At 33.3% G+C, this 14966-nt stretch overlaps 1 protein-coding gene across 2 annotated transcripts in view; it reads right to left on the reverse strand.

The window, feature by feature from the left end:
- The window catches only part of LOC111413487 (hemicentin protein echinoid), a 114429-nt gene that overhangs the window by 18177 nt on the left and 81286 nt on the right, over positions 1-14966 (reverse strand). For both annotated transcript variants that reach the window (XM_071194417.1, XM_071194418.1), the window contains exon 4: positions 9802-9984. In XM_071194417.1, coding sequence (XP_071050518.1) covers positions 9802-9984 — 183 coding nt within the window. The remainder of the gene's footprint in view (positions 1-9801; positions 9985-14966) is intronic.

A 14966-nucleotide genomic window follows, 5' to 3' on the forward strand; every position in this document is an offset into this window, starting at 1 on the left:
GAAAAGCAGAAATACTAAAAAGAAAATTCTCACAACCATAACACATAAAATAAGTATTACAAACACATCATAAAATGTATTTTCGACAAAATAAAGCTAGTAACAACTCCATATGAGAATATTAGCATTTTATGACTTTAAGACATCGCGATTCAAAACTTATAATAAAGTACAACTCCAAAGTTCTGTCTCAAGTTACCAGTAGGGTCCTTTTTTCTAATGTCCGAGGTGAAAGTTTTGATGAAATGTATTAAATCTAATGCAGCTAGGTGTGAATATTACTTTTGGGTTACTCTGTAATTGTTCCATACTTGGGTGTTATTATTAATTCTTGTTTGGAACTTATTGTATTTTTATAATCGGTGTAAGATTACATCAATATCTCCTATGCCTAAATATCCAGCGTAATGGAGTTCTCAAAACAACAGAGCAAAATTAAGGTTGAGTACAAAAATTTTGCTAACAAGATGAAAAATCTAATTGAAGAGAAGATAAACTAACATGTTAAACCCAACAGATACAAGAAAGTCTCTTTATCAAATTATTCCTTAAAGAATTGATAAATGACAAGGCTGTTGATTATTTTCCTGGAGAAAATTAAGGAAATGATGAAACTAATAGTGCTCATCCATTAGAAAGGAAACCAAAAACAAACTATTTTGATTGCAGAACACTTTAAAGTACAGGCAGAGATTCAATCATCCCAAAAAAATGCTTAGGTCTGACTTAATCATCACTTAATCTATTGACAAGTTCACAATTTTGTTATCACCTTGACATCAACGTTATTTGAGTAGACACAACTTGATTATCGAAAATAAGCAGTTTATCCAGACCATCACTTTGGTTTTTAAGAAGAAGCACCCAACCCAGCGAATACATATTTGTGACAACAATCATGATGCACAAGATGTTGATGTAGCAACTTCTTGATGTAGCACGGGCTTTTCAGTATGGTATGTTGGATTTCTTGCTATAATATATCAAGTTCATATATCCAGTATTCTATTAACTCTAAACGAGTTTACATATATTTGCACAACTATAAATAAAGCAGTAAACTGACGATAAGTTTCTTGGTCTCAACTTATCTAGAATGATCTCAAGTGCCCGTCGAGTGTAAATACGTCTGATACAAAGTTTTTCTGAGAAAATAAATTTTAGTAATGTATATATTATAAAAATAAAAAAAAAATTTATGAAAAAAATTGTTTTATATCAAGATAACCTTTGCGTACTGTCATTATGGCGGGTCTGCCACAATAATACATATAATTAATTAAATGGTAATATTTTGTTTACACGATAGTAGGTACGTGCTTTTAATTTAATTTGCAATTAGAGTATGGTTTGATTTGTGTTTTATTTATTTAGGGTTGATATTTAGGGTTGTAATGTCAACTTAATTCAAATTAACTTATAATCAAATTAATCATATTAATTAAAATCAAATCAAATTCAATTCATTCGACCTATTTTTACAATTACATAATATGGCAATATGATTTTAATTTATTACACGATGGAAACTTAAAAAAAATATCATCGCTTACGTTAATTGCAAATTTAATTAAAAGTACTGTATAATATTAATGTGAAAGGTTGTTTTGTATCTGGTTGACGGATAAAAACCAGAATATGAGATAACGTTGAATTTTGTGTTAGCTTTTTTTTCTTCATAAAATTAGGTTGCCTCACCCAAAAACTATTCAAGATGTTTAACTTTGTTTAAGTGATGATAAAAATCAAGTTTTAAACTTTGTTATTTTTTCCGCTACACCGAATAGAATGCCGATAAGAATTATGCTTCATCTTCAGACCACTAAAGAAAGTTTGTTATGTGAAAGTTAAATTAAGCAACGTTAAAGTAAACTAAATATGTCAAAATGTGTTCTACCAAGAATAATTGGTGAGTTACTTGTAGTTATAAAATTGCATGAAATGAAAGCAAAAATTTGCAAAATCAAAGACATTGGTAAAATGCAAGAAAACCAATAAAAGCCCACGAGGAGAATATTCTCGAAGAAGAACTAGAGTCAAATAAAATAAAATAACAGGACTACACTCTTCTTCCAGGTGGTAAAGAATATGAAAAACGGCTTTAAAAGCTAAATAAAGCACCTTGTTTTGAATTGGAGCACACGCACTTGGAACAACGAATTTTTCTGTCACAAGCTTTAGAGGTGGAACTGCAATAAAGAATGACGAGGGCAACCTTATAATAGGCAAAGCAAAAGTGATAGAAACCTGGAGAAGATATTTAGAGAGCTATTGAATGTGCAGGCAGATGAAATCAGAAGTGAAGATAAATATCTTAAAATCCGAACCCCTAGTGGAAGAAGTATTAGGAGCTATTCGCAAACTAAAAAATAACAAAGCTCCAGGAAATGACACTATATCGACAGAATGTCTAAAAAGCCAATCAGCTAATCTGCCAGATATGGAAAGAAGAGCGAATCGGACGTTTCAACCCCCCTGGAAAGAAAGTGTTATAGTACCCATACACCTATAGTACACCCATACACTTAGTACCTAGATATAGTGAAAGTAATAAAGTCACAATGATTGAGATAGGCCTGCCATGTTAGGAGGCAAGACAAACGTGTCAGACAAAAGAGACCTCAAAGGGAAGGCGACCGTTGGGAAGACCGAGGCTAACTCAGCATATTCAGAGATGTTTCTGTTCTCATAATTATTGCAATTTACAAATATTCAGTTGTGGAGAAACAGTAATAAACACAATATACTAAGGAAAATTTGTGATTTACCTTGATTCTTGGAAATCAAGACATAATTCATCATTATCAAGAACAATTCGTTCTGAAAAGAAATTTATTGACTTGCCTTATAAAAAGGGGTGAAAATCACGCAAATTAAGGTGAATTATGAATAAACCGTGCGTTACAAAGTTTCATACATCGTAGCTAACTTTTCTTGAAGAAAAGCAAAAGAATTTTTTTTATATTTCGTGTGAACTAGTTCAATAGATCCGGAATAGGATAACTTAAATATAAATTACAAATACCCAGATGAATTTAGGGCGAGTTAAATTTATTTTTTTATTGAAATATACCCGGAAACATTTTGTAATCGTAAACAGTTTATTATTAATTTTCCGATTATAGATTGCCTATATTTTCAAAGTAGGATAATCTCAAAAGAAATTATTGTTTTGCGAAACCGGTAACGTTTACAAGTTTTACAGCCTGCTCATTCCTTTTGGGTCATAATAATAAACTTCCTGTCGATAAACTCCAGGTACACGTCGTGGATAAACACGAACCAGACATGAATAATATTTTGCGTAAGAAATATTTACATAACCCCATAAAATATTTTTCCTTTTTTTCGTTGCTCAAATTTTAATTATCCTTTTAATTCATCGCCTGAAGTTACGTAAAACTTTACCTTTAAAACCTTGGCTTGTACATTTTGTTATGGTTTGAAACACGTGAGCCTTATTGAAGATCGAAAATAGACTAACGGATCCGAGATAAAATGTTAACCTATATTTTCTACAGGAATTTTTTTTAGAAACTTATCCAAACCGTTAACTTAGAACAAATTCATTAAACGTTCTTTGTAAAGAGATATTTCCGACCTCGTACATCACCTTCTAACGTAACCCAACAACAATAATCAACCATTCCATCAAGGAGCAACAACTTATCACCCCTAAACGACTTAATGGTCCAGTTGCAAAATGGACAGTGACGTATGCGAGCTGTACGTAACCACCAATCACAGTCACAATAGCTCTCGCCCCGGGGGGAACCCCCGGAATAGAAGGGCGTCGTCATGGAATACCGGCCACCCCCCCGGCAAATGTGATATTAATTAAACGCAATTATTATATCGGTGTATACAATGACCGATAATTGCAACGACCTCAGTGATGTAACAAACGAGCACCTCACTAGAACTATAGGGCTTTAATTAATACGCAAAAACAATACGTGCCGTGAATGACTTTAACCTGCCTAACATTGGGGGGCTGGTTTCGACGTAGGGGGTTGGTGCAGGTGATGAATAGTTCACGTGAGATCGGTAATCCGTATGAACACAATGGGCCCCCTCGGCGTATACACCGCGACCGCCGTAAATGAAATCCATAATTCAGCAAGTTATTAATACTCGGTGCTCATAGAGTGTGGTGGTTGCAACGTCGGCAAAATGGGGAATAAGAGAAAATTTGAAAAGGGAGAAAGATATGAGAAAATTAAAATATAAAATGTTATAAGTTATGGAGTTGATTACTTCAAAAATATTATCAATTACGATAGATTCTAAGAATTTAATAGGGGTTTAACAGTTTGTTTTAAGTACAAACTTTTCAATACAAAAGTAATTGAACTATTTTTGTGCGATTTTTGACAAAACTATTTGAGTGTGGATTTGTGGTCCCTTTAATTGGACCAGGAGAATGTTCAAATTGGGCAACTCCGAAAAATAAGCAACCAACCATACAAATTATCCCAACAAGGAAGACCACAACGAAACATCCCAGATCCAGAAAACCCAGAACGAGAAAGACCAAGACTGAACTAGCAAATTCTAACGATCAATTATTTGCATTAGATGAAACAAATAGATTAGCTGAGAGTCTCTTTCTCCAATAAATTACGTGATTTGAGTGAATTAAAAATCTTGGTAAAAGTTATCGAGTTATTAACACATTTTGAAATTTTGTCAAAATTCTGTATCATTTTCTGTCACACATGTTATAATCGGGAATGTTTAGGAGGCATCAATTTATAACTTCTACGTATTATCATATTCGTCTTATTGTTACTACAGACTCCTCTTGTTCGGGTAATAATGTCCGATGTAGACCGTGCCACGATTTTGAAGCTGAGTCAGGCTGGGTAACTCAGAAGGAGATTGGAAAATTCGTTATCGGGAAACTGGTAGCAACGAGGATCGTCATCGAAGTGGAAGAAGAGTCTTACTATGGACAAGCGTGTTCGAGACAAAGTCCGATTCTTGAAAAAATCGTCAAGCATCATTTCGGGCTTCGTAGCATCAAAATGCAAAAAACTCACACTTTGACGAATCAGATGAAGGTCAATCGCATTCAGAGATGCCACTAACTTCTGAAACGGTTTTCCCCGTGGCGCTAAAACACATCTTTATTAAAGACGAGAAGTTTTTCACGATCGAGCAAACATTCAACCAAAGCGAGAAAATTCTAGAGTGAACGGTTCAGGAAGGAGCGTGGTCGTTACGTTTCTGGAAAGGATTATATAGCTCAGGTCATGGTTTGGGCCAAAGTGACGTAGACTGGGAAGATACCGCTAACTTTTGTGGATCAGGAAGTCAAAATCAACTCCCAGAACCAGCTTGATGAGATTCTGATGAAGGAAGTGTACAAGTACAAGGCTAAGGTGCTAGGTTTAGCACTAGTGCCGAACCAATTTTCCAGCCATGATCACTTCCACTAATTTGAACAAGAATCTTCAGTCTGAAGCGCGCCCATAAGAGGCATGGGACGATCTCGACAATGACCTCTCCGCTACAGTGGCTGCGTTCTGTTCTGTTTTTATCTACAGAATGTTGTGCTACCAGACTTTTATGATACCCTACATGATTCTTATCAAGGGATTCATTTTGAGACCTTGATTTTGAATCGCTGTGTCTCAAAATCCATATTCAGATTTTGAGGCGCAGACTCACAAGTAATAACATGTGGTGGAAACGATGTAGATGGTTGGCATTTTGAGATAGTAAGTGTTGATAACTTTTTTGTATTTACGGTTTGAATTGGTGCATTTAATGAATATGATGGTATCACAGGAAAATTTTATTATTATTTAAATTGGCGAACGAGAACGGTTTCTACCACTCACAGAGTGGTTACAAATCTCTAAAGAGGCTGCAAAAACGCACAACAATCATTATCGGATCACCTCATATGGCCGTTAAACCCATGACAATGTACAGCCTCAAATCATTTTCATATAAATTTGCACTTTAAATGGAGGTAAATGATAAATAAACCTTTATCATTATGAAAAACATTCAGATATAACACATTTGAAAATGTTAATTGCAATTATACCTTAAAATTGAACTGTAAAAATAATTAGCTATTTCAATTTGAAGGAACAAAATTAATCTTATTTTAACAGAATAAGTTGAAATGTTTTGGATAAACGTGTAATTTTTTTATTGTCAGGTAAAGTTGCTAGGAGCAACCGTCCCGGCCGCATCTAACATAAGAAGTGATGACTCAAAAATAAAAACGAGATTTCTACAGAATTGAAACGTAAAAGATGACATTATTAAAGTTAAGAACTAAACAGATTCAATTGTAACAAATAAGCCATAATTATTAATAATAAGAGGTAAATAAAATAAAAAATCATAATAAATAGAATCCAAAATTGTAAACAGTAACAATACGCGAATAAACCTCTTATAAAAAAATTTTTTAATACGATTTACTTTTGTATGTGAGCTTTAAAATAAAACGTTTTAAAATTCAAACAACGAAGTGAACTTGTTGTAAATGTATTTTTAAAATTTTTTTTGGTCATAAAACCGCTTTGCCCATCATCCTCACGTTTTTTTGTCTTTTCACCTCCACTATTATTCCTCCACACAATAAATTAAAGAGGGGATGTTAGGAAGTTGGTACCCTTAAATCACATTTTAGTTGATATGCCGGCTGTGAACGATAACGTAATTGCTGAAAATAAAACTTATTACGCGTATTAAGTGATAAATTTGTTATATTTGTGCTGTTACGTGAATATCTGTGTTTTATGTGATTAATAAGAAGACTAAATCAGTGATATTGGGATCATCGGATTGCTATTTTACGGATGTTAAATGGTATCGTATTAATTTATTTTTTGTCGTAATATAATAATTTGTTGCTTTTTTCTAGCTGAGTTATGAAGAAGAAACCAAGGATAACAGCATCCGTTCGGTGAGTGATTTTGAAATTTATTTATTTTTAATTTTTACCACAACATATTTTGGTAATTCGCGATTTAAACGGTATAATATTTCGATATAAAAACAATTTTTTACGCTATTCGTTGGATTTGTGTAAATTTAGATAGGTATTTCGCAATTTTACTACTATTCAATAAAATTTTGCATTTGTTACGTGAAAAAATCATAAAATTTTAATTATTAACATTGCCCAAATATGAAATAATATGAAATAGTGTGTCAACCACTCAAATAATATTAGTATAATATAATTTATTTATTAATATGTGCAAATAATTTAATTTAGAACAAACACAACTAATCCACTAGACTCGCTGAAACCTACTAAAATCAATATTTGTCAGATAATTGCTATAAAATTAATCCTAGCATATTATCTTCCTAAACAAATACCTTAAATCTTATTTAAAATACATTAATGTCTTGAACAAGTAATATTGTTAATCTAAAAAAACTTGCTCGTTTTTCGGAATTTTCCAATTTCAAGTTTTTTCTGGCTCAATTTTATCACTATGACCCTTTGATTGTCGACAATTCCAATTTTAGGGAGCTTGTCGGGTATTTTTTCCATTCCAGATGGAATCACAAAACGGTTTATCCGAAATCAAACAGTTTTGTCAAAAATCGTATAACAGGAGTTAAATTAGTTTTCTTTTGGAAAGTTTGTAAAAAAAATTAAAAAGAACTGCTAATAATCCTATTAAATTCTTAGAAACTATCGCAATCATACCATATTAATGTAGAACTAGATACACACTGATATAAATTAGTCAACACACATTACAGCGCCTCAATTTTAATCAGGGTGGAGAAGGTATGATTCTATCCAACTAACCCGAGAGTGCTTATGGGGAGTTTTTGTTTTGTTCTGGCCCTTTGGGATGAGCTAGCTAATTTAAAATTTTGTAGAAGGTAAATAAAATTTCTAGGAACTTATTAACGACGCGTTTCCACCGAAAACCTTGATTCTTTGAGCAATGTTTAGCAGTTGGAGAATGAGAAGGGAGCAAATCTCGCGGTAAGATCCAGCAATGCTGAAGGTCTCTTCTTCAGAGGTATTGCTACAACCAACATATTTTTGACAGTCGGAAGAATTGCTGGTATGATCGTAGTTAGCATCGATTGAGAAATTGGCGTTGTCGGGCAGATTCTTTGATGATAATGTTTCGCAGAACCACAATTTTCTTCTTTTTAGCAGGTTTGAACAATGTTAGGCGATGAAGATGGTCGCCAGACCTGGTGGCAGATTGTGACGGCTAGTTTAGAGCCACGTTTGATGATTGAAGTCTTTGTAAGAATAACGAATTTACCGGTAGCTCTCAGAGTGTAAGACCAGACTTATATCTTCGCCCTATCCCGAGTCATATAAACTTTGGTTTCTGCTTTCAATATCTAATGCCAATGTTTTTGTGGCTTCAAGTTTTGATTGGTGATGGTTTACTTTCCGAGGGCGAATTTCGTTTTCAGTTCCAGTTCACAATATGAACAGATTCAAATGCATCTAGATAATTGGAACTTTGAATCATTGTGTACCGCAACTTTTGCATCATAGCTTCGTGATATTACTTCCTGAAATTTTGCTTTGGCGAGATGTACGCTTCTATTTAAAACTATTTCTAACGTGGTTCTATATTAACATCGTTATCTTTAAGCATTATCCCAGATATCTCTCAAAATCGTTTCTGACATATCTCAACATAATATCTAGTATCCCTCTCTGTACTCACTAACATCATCCCCAACATCTACTTTGATCTCATTCAACATAATATTCTCGAATATCATGTTTGGCATATGAACCATTATATGGTTCAAAACAATATTTGAAGTTTTGATAAAATTTTCAATGTTGCAATTTTCATCAATAACTTTCAAAATTCGTTATAAAATACATTTCTTGAAGGATCCTTGTAGAAATATCGCTAATTATTAATTAAAGTATCCTCTTTCTAGAGTTGCTTCGTGAATTAAATCAGCAGCAAAAAAGTTCATTTTGTATCTTGGATCCAAATAAGTTAACATATCTTATCAGCTTTCTTATTAATTTCATGTTTATTCAAATATCGTAATAATGTGGCAATCACTTCAGAAATGAAAATTTAAAAAAATTAAAACGAATATTATCACAAATTTTCAAAATAGATAGCCAATCATCAATCAAACTTCCGGGGAAGAAGTCCGAACTTAGGAAAGGAGGAGTTATATGGTAGCAGGTGTTGCCGTCATAAATAATAGAAGTAATTCGCGTCTAGTTTCTGAGAATTTAATAGAGATGAGCTAGGAGTAAAAATAAGAGCGGCTGCATATTATTAGCAGTTCTTTTTAAGTTTTATTAAAGTTCTTTTGTAATAGTCTCAGGGTTATACGCAATAGTGAATAAATAAATACGTTAAGCAAAAACAATGCTTTTTAAAAACAACACCAGCCGGCTGTAACGCTTAACTTATACAACATTAAGTAGAAATTTAATAGAATTCATGGAACATGTATTGATTTCCTGTGCGATTCTACTGACTTATTAAAAATTCTGTAGTTATTAACTTTGCGAAAGATTTTAATAAATACTAAGAAATTAAAAATTATAATTTCATAGTATTTAACGAAATAACCAGAAATTCTACAAAGCAACAACACGATTATCCTCGGAATTAGGGTTAATGCCATAAAAGCATACTTGGTATACACCACAAGGTGATTATATTTGTAATTCAGGATAATCCTATACAACTAAACTTGAATTTGGATGTTTCTCATAAGATAACACTAAAAAATTGACCTATATATCAACTAATAAAGCAGATCGGAGTTTTTTCGTTATATAGCATAATATAAAAAACTTACAATTAACACTTAAGGTGACTGTAGCTTCAAGTTTTTTATTCTGACCCATGGCACGATTCCATACTTCACAACGAAAAACAGCGCCGTCGTCTTCTTTATCCGGTGTGATGGCTAATGTGGCGGTTGTGGCTTGGTCTCGAGATCCACCGTTTTTCAAAGCAGTCTCCAAGGGATAATCACTGTCTGAAATAGAAAGAAAATTGAACATTAACATTAAGAAACGATGAAGGCGTGGTGGATTTTTCACCCAATCATGTTTTTTAATCACGATTTTTTAAATTAAACGGGAAATAAATTAGTTTTCCTTTGTTATAATTTGTTTTCGATTATAAGCGCCTAATTACAACACATCACGAATTATATTTGCACATTCAAAATGGAATAGGGGGTGAGATTCGTTCTGTTTCCTTTCTCCAGTTCTCACCCACAATCGATTTCCTTCAGGTAATATTTAAGTCTGTAATAAACCCCTAATGGGGTTCCCGACTCCTTCTCTCCCTTAATCCAGCATAATTAAGCTGCCCAAAATAACATTTCGAGACTCGACAGTCCCTTCCCACCGTTGCTTTTTCTACTCTTGTAATTAGTGCGAACTTAGCTTTAATTAAATTCGCGCTGACTTTATAACGACTGATTGAATTCGCCGTTTAGCAGTTTTTGAAACTCGAAAAAAGTAAATTAAAAAAGGGGAGAAAATTTAGTAAAAACGGTATCGCTTTTTTAAATATCTTTTGATACCCCGGAAATGTTCAAAGGTTGAAAGAAAAAAAATGTTAGACAAAGACTAAGGGGAAAACGAGTGAGAAAGATGGACCACCGAGGGTGCCACGGCACAATTCATTAATTAATCTGTTTGTTTCTTGTGGAGGCAAGCGGTCTAATTAACGTAGCCATTTCCAAAGGACTGCGTTGGGTTTTCTTTTTAGTGATTCATTTTATGTGGCACCTTTGAACGTTGAATAATAACCTAAAATAATTTATAAATGTTTTGTCAAATTGCTTCATACAAGCTTCAAATAAGACTAAATATAATAACATTCCATGTTGAGATAGTCCTAGGTTAATTGAATACTGTAATCCCACCTTGTCAAAAAGGAAAAGAGAAGCAAAAAAGGGACTGAGAACAACTAGAGCGAAATCCATTTCGGTAACGAACGTTGCGGTTTGAACGAGCTACGGGTAATCCACTAAAGTTCTTATCAATCTTCCCTACTTAACACGACATCGTTCATCATCTCATGAGCGTAGCGTTGCTCCTGGAGCCTTTAGCCACCGCGCCGCCGCCGCTCTATTTTTATTTAAGTTTAATTAATTTCGAGACCTCCCCATTCCTCGAACCCCGGTGAAAAATGACGGTTCAATTTAGTCCTTGCGCGGTGATAAATTCTGAACGTTGTCGCCAAGATTAGATCCCCACAGATTTCGGACATTGAATAATATTTTAAACCCAGCTTTTATTCCCAACGATTTAAAATACAGACGAATTTTGATTGATGATCCATAAGGGTTACGTAAAAATAATAAAGGAAAATTTAAAAATTTTATAAGCAATAAAAAATTATAGCTCAAATACAAAGTGTGACATTCAAAGTCCTATCTAAATCATGTGGTGTCGGGATTGTTTTATTTTGAGAGCAGCCGAACCGAGTCCTGGTGCGCAATTCTACCAAGCCACATGATGTAAAACAGACTTTGAATGCCACCCTATAACAGATTGAGAAAAATGGTATGCATAAAAATTCTTCACAAGTTTTACAACAACTTTTATAAATGTTGACCTTCACTTTATCTACGGTTTCAGTATTAATCCGATTTTAAGTATAAGAAACATAAATAATTTTTACTAGCATACTGTGAGATATTTGTCAATTTTAACTACATTCATCGCATATTTAAGTCCTTACACTAATATTGATAACTGTTTCGGAAAACTGCGTCAGTGATAGTTGGGTATTTTGAAGACTTTTGATTGTGTTGTTCTGAATTTACAAATTTGGGGAGATTTTCAGCCTTAATGCGATTCCTCTATTTCTCTGTTTATGCTTCATGATCATCTGAGGTAAAACATTATATGGACTGAAAGTGGTTGTTCAGCGCTATGGTGAACAATTTTAACTAAACTTCCGACTTTTGTCCAGCTTATACACAGACTCAATTTTACGATATTTAGCATGACTAGGTTCTTGTTGTGTCCTGGCAGAATTACTCACTGGTGTCAAGCTATTTGTGACAGCTCTTATTAAGCTAATGCAGGTTACGTAATATAGATACTGATTCTGCAACTAACACAATAAAAATTTATCAGGAACCTATCATTTAAAATAAAGTGATTTTATAAATCTGCAAACAAAAATTAACCTGGAAGCTTTAATTAATGAATGCATCATAAAGAATGTATAGAAAAAGAAGATATCAACGGAAAAATACCATATTATGATGATCCATTTGATGCATATGATATCATGCACCAAACTATACTATACAAACTATTTTGCATCGATGAAACTATGATGAAACTACCAGGAAATTATTTTTTAAACATTGCAATTCACAACAAACACATACGTCACCAGGATTTAGGAAAGAAAAGTAAAAACACCGTAGTTAATTTAAAAGTTGTTGACATCCAAAAGTTTCGTAATAAACTATTAGTACAAGACGATGATAGTTGAAGTGAAGATGGTAATCTTCAAAGTGCATGGATAAAATGGAATTGAGTTGAGATTAAAGTAGTCATGATGATTCAGAAACGATAAAGATAATAGAGAACTTAACAATGTAAAATGCAAGATGCTGAAATGTTGAAGAGGAACTTAATATATTTATACCGGCAAAAGTGAATAACAAACATTAAAGGCACATGACACCTAAAAAAGTGGAGGAAGCAAGTGTTCAATATGGTTTATGAACCGAAGTAGACTAAACATCAATATGATCAAAAAATTATTCTGGAAGCAAATAAGCATATCAGATAAATTGCCCAACAGCGTACCCATTAGAAGTGGTGTCTCAGTGTAATCTTACCAATTCTTTCCAACATATTGTGTCAATAAGCAACCCCAATAAATCAGAAAGTTAAAAAATTTAATTTTGTCCTAAGTGTTGGTTATAGCATTAGTTAGAATGTTTTGTGTAGCACTTAGGATTTATTTTTTTAAATTTTTATTTCATTGATTGAGCAGATCCTCAAGATCCTCCAGAGGATACTCCAATTTCAGGATATTAATGATAAGGTGGCCTTTTCTGTTGATTCAAATTATTGCCCTTAGGTGACTGATAACATCAAGCTCCTTATAAGATTTCGCGATCAGGCTTATAGTAGATTCCGCCAGAACAGTTACACTAACTCGGCCATTCTGATTGTGAGAGAAAAACGGGTGTTCTTAAACACATTGTTTCGGGGGCGATCATCTCGTGATCTTTGGATGAGTTTTAGGAAATTGACTGATACTGGTGCTGATATTATTAATAATTTCCTTCTCAGCACACAAACTAATTCAACGGGAAGTGCTGAGTTGATTGACTTTTATTGGAATAACATACTTCCACAACTCACAGAAAAACCAACATTTTCTCTTACAAATGAAACTGAAATTTTCAATATTCTATGTGGAATCAAATCAAACTCTGTTGGTATGGATGGCATAAGTGTTAAAATGCTTTTATTGTGTTGTCCTGCAATTTTGCCCTTCTTGTGCCATATAATTAACTATTCCATTGAATGTTCTGTGTTCCCTGATATTTGGAAGATCGCCCTGGTGACTCCAATTCCAAAAACCCCTCATAAATTGGGGGACTTGAGGCCAATTAGCATATTGCCTATATCATCCAAGGTTTGTGAGAGGGTCATGGCGGTCAGACTTTGCTGCCATCTTGATGACTATAATGTGTTGTCCAGTTGCCAGTCTGGCTTTCGTCCGGGATTTAGTAGCGCTACTGCGCTTCTGGGTGTGACAGACGAAATCTTCAAAGCAATTGACGACATATTAACACTTTTGTATATTTCTAAAGCTTTTGATAGAATACATCATGATACTCTAGTGGCTACGCTCCATTATATAGGTTTATCTTTAGGTTCATTTAATACAAAGTTATTTGTCTGGACGAAAGCAGTTGGTTAAACTTAATAACTTCACTATAAACTTTCTGGCGTGTTTCTATACAGAAATAAGAAAAAAAGCAATACAATATTAGCTACTAGGCTTATTGCGTTCTAATTGATCTTGCAATCTATAGAATAACTTACTAAACACAAGAAGTTTAGTTTTAATGGGTTAATATAGATACATAGGATCGATTATTTTAATTTTAGAACTACTTTTGAAGTGTACGCCTTTTTAACGCGTCACAATTACGCAATTCCATGCGCCATTCGCTTCTGCACTTATAAAATGAAGGTATACACGTACTTGAATTACTAAATAGAGACATATGTTCCAGCCGTCCATTTGTCAATAAATAATAAGTTTAAAGTTTCGGTAACCGGATATGGCAAGTTGAATTGCTGTACGTTTTTTGTAGGAACAACCTTTTTCCACTGTTACAAAATCTAACGACTCATTGGTAATGAGATTTTACCTTATTAGAAGAGTTACAGAAAATAACAAAAATAAGGTATTCAATTACAGGTTGTTATCAGGTGCACGACAAACAGTGGATTATGCCGTTGAAATGTTAGTAGAGCGATTACGTTTCTTTAGAAAACCATTTGAAATCAATCTTACTACAGTTGATTACGTCGTGAAACAACATGTGTGGACGATATTAATAATGAAGAAACTAGTAATACTAACGAACTAAATTTACCTTATAAAAACTATTCATGTATTGAAAAAAACTGTCTCGATGAGTTCTTTACCTCATTTTACCACATTGACATCTATTATCATCAAATTATTACACAGCGAGGCATTCAAAAGGTTGCAATCAATTTTTATATCTCTCAGGTATTAAATATTAATGGACCTTTTAAAATGTATGAATTTTTAATAGTTACAAAATTTTGCAACAATTTATCGTAAAATACACTATTTTGAACAAAGAAATATATTTAGAATACATTTTACTTTTTTTATAACATTGGTCTTTTTCAGTCACTGCCATATTTCGTTTTGTTAACTTTCATATTAAACATTTAATAAATGATCAAATTAAGGTTTGGACGT

Source organism: Onthophagus taurus, chromosome 2, assembly GCF_036711975.1.
Source record: "Onthophagus taurus isolate NC chromosome 2, IU_Otau_3.0, whole genome shotgun sequence".
In the NCBI taxonomy this organism is placed as follows: domain Eukaryota; kingdom Metazoa; phylum Arthropoda; class Insecta; order Coleoptera; family Scarabaeidae; genus Onthophagus; species Onthophagus taurus.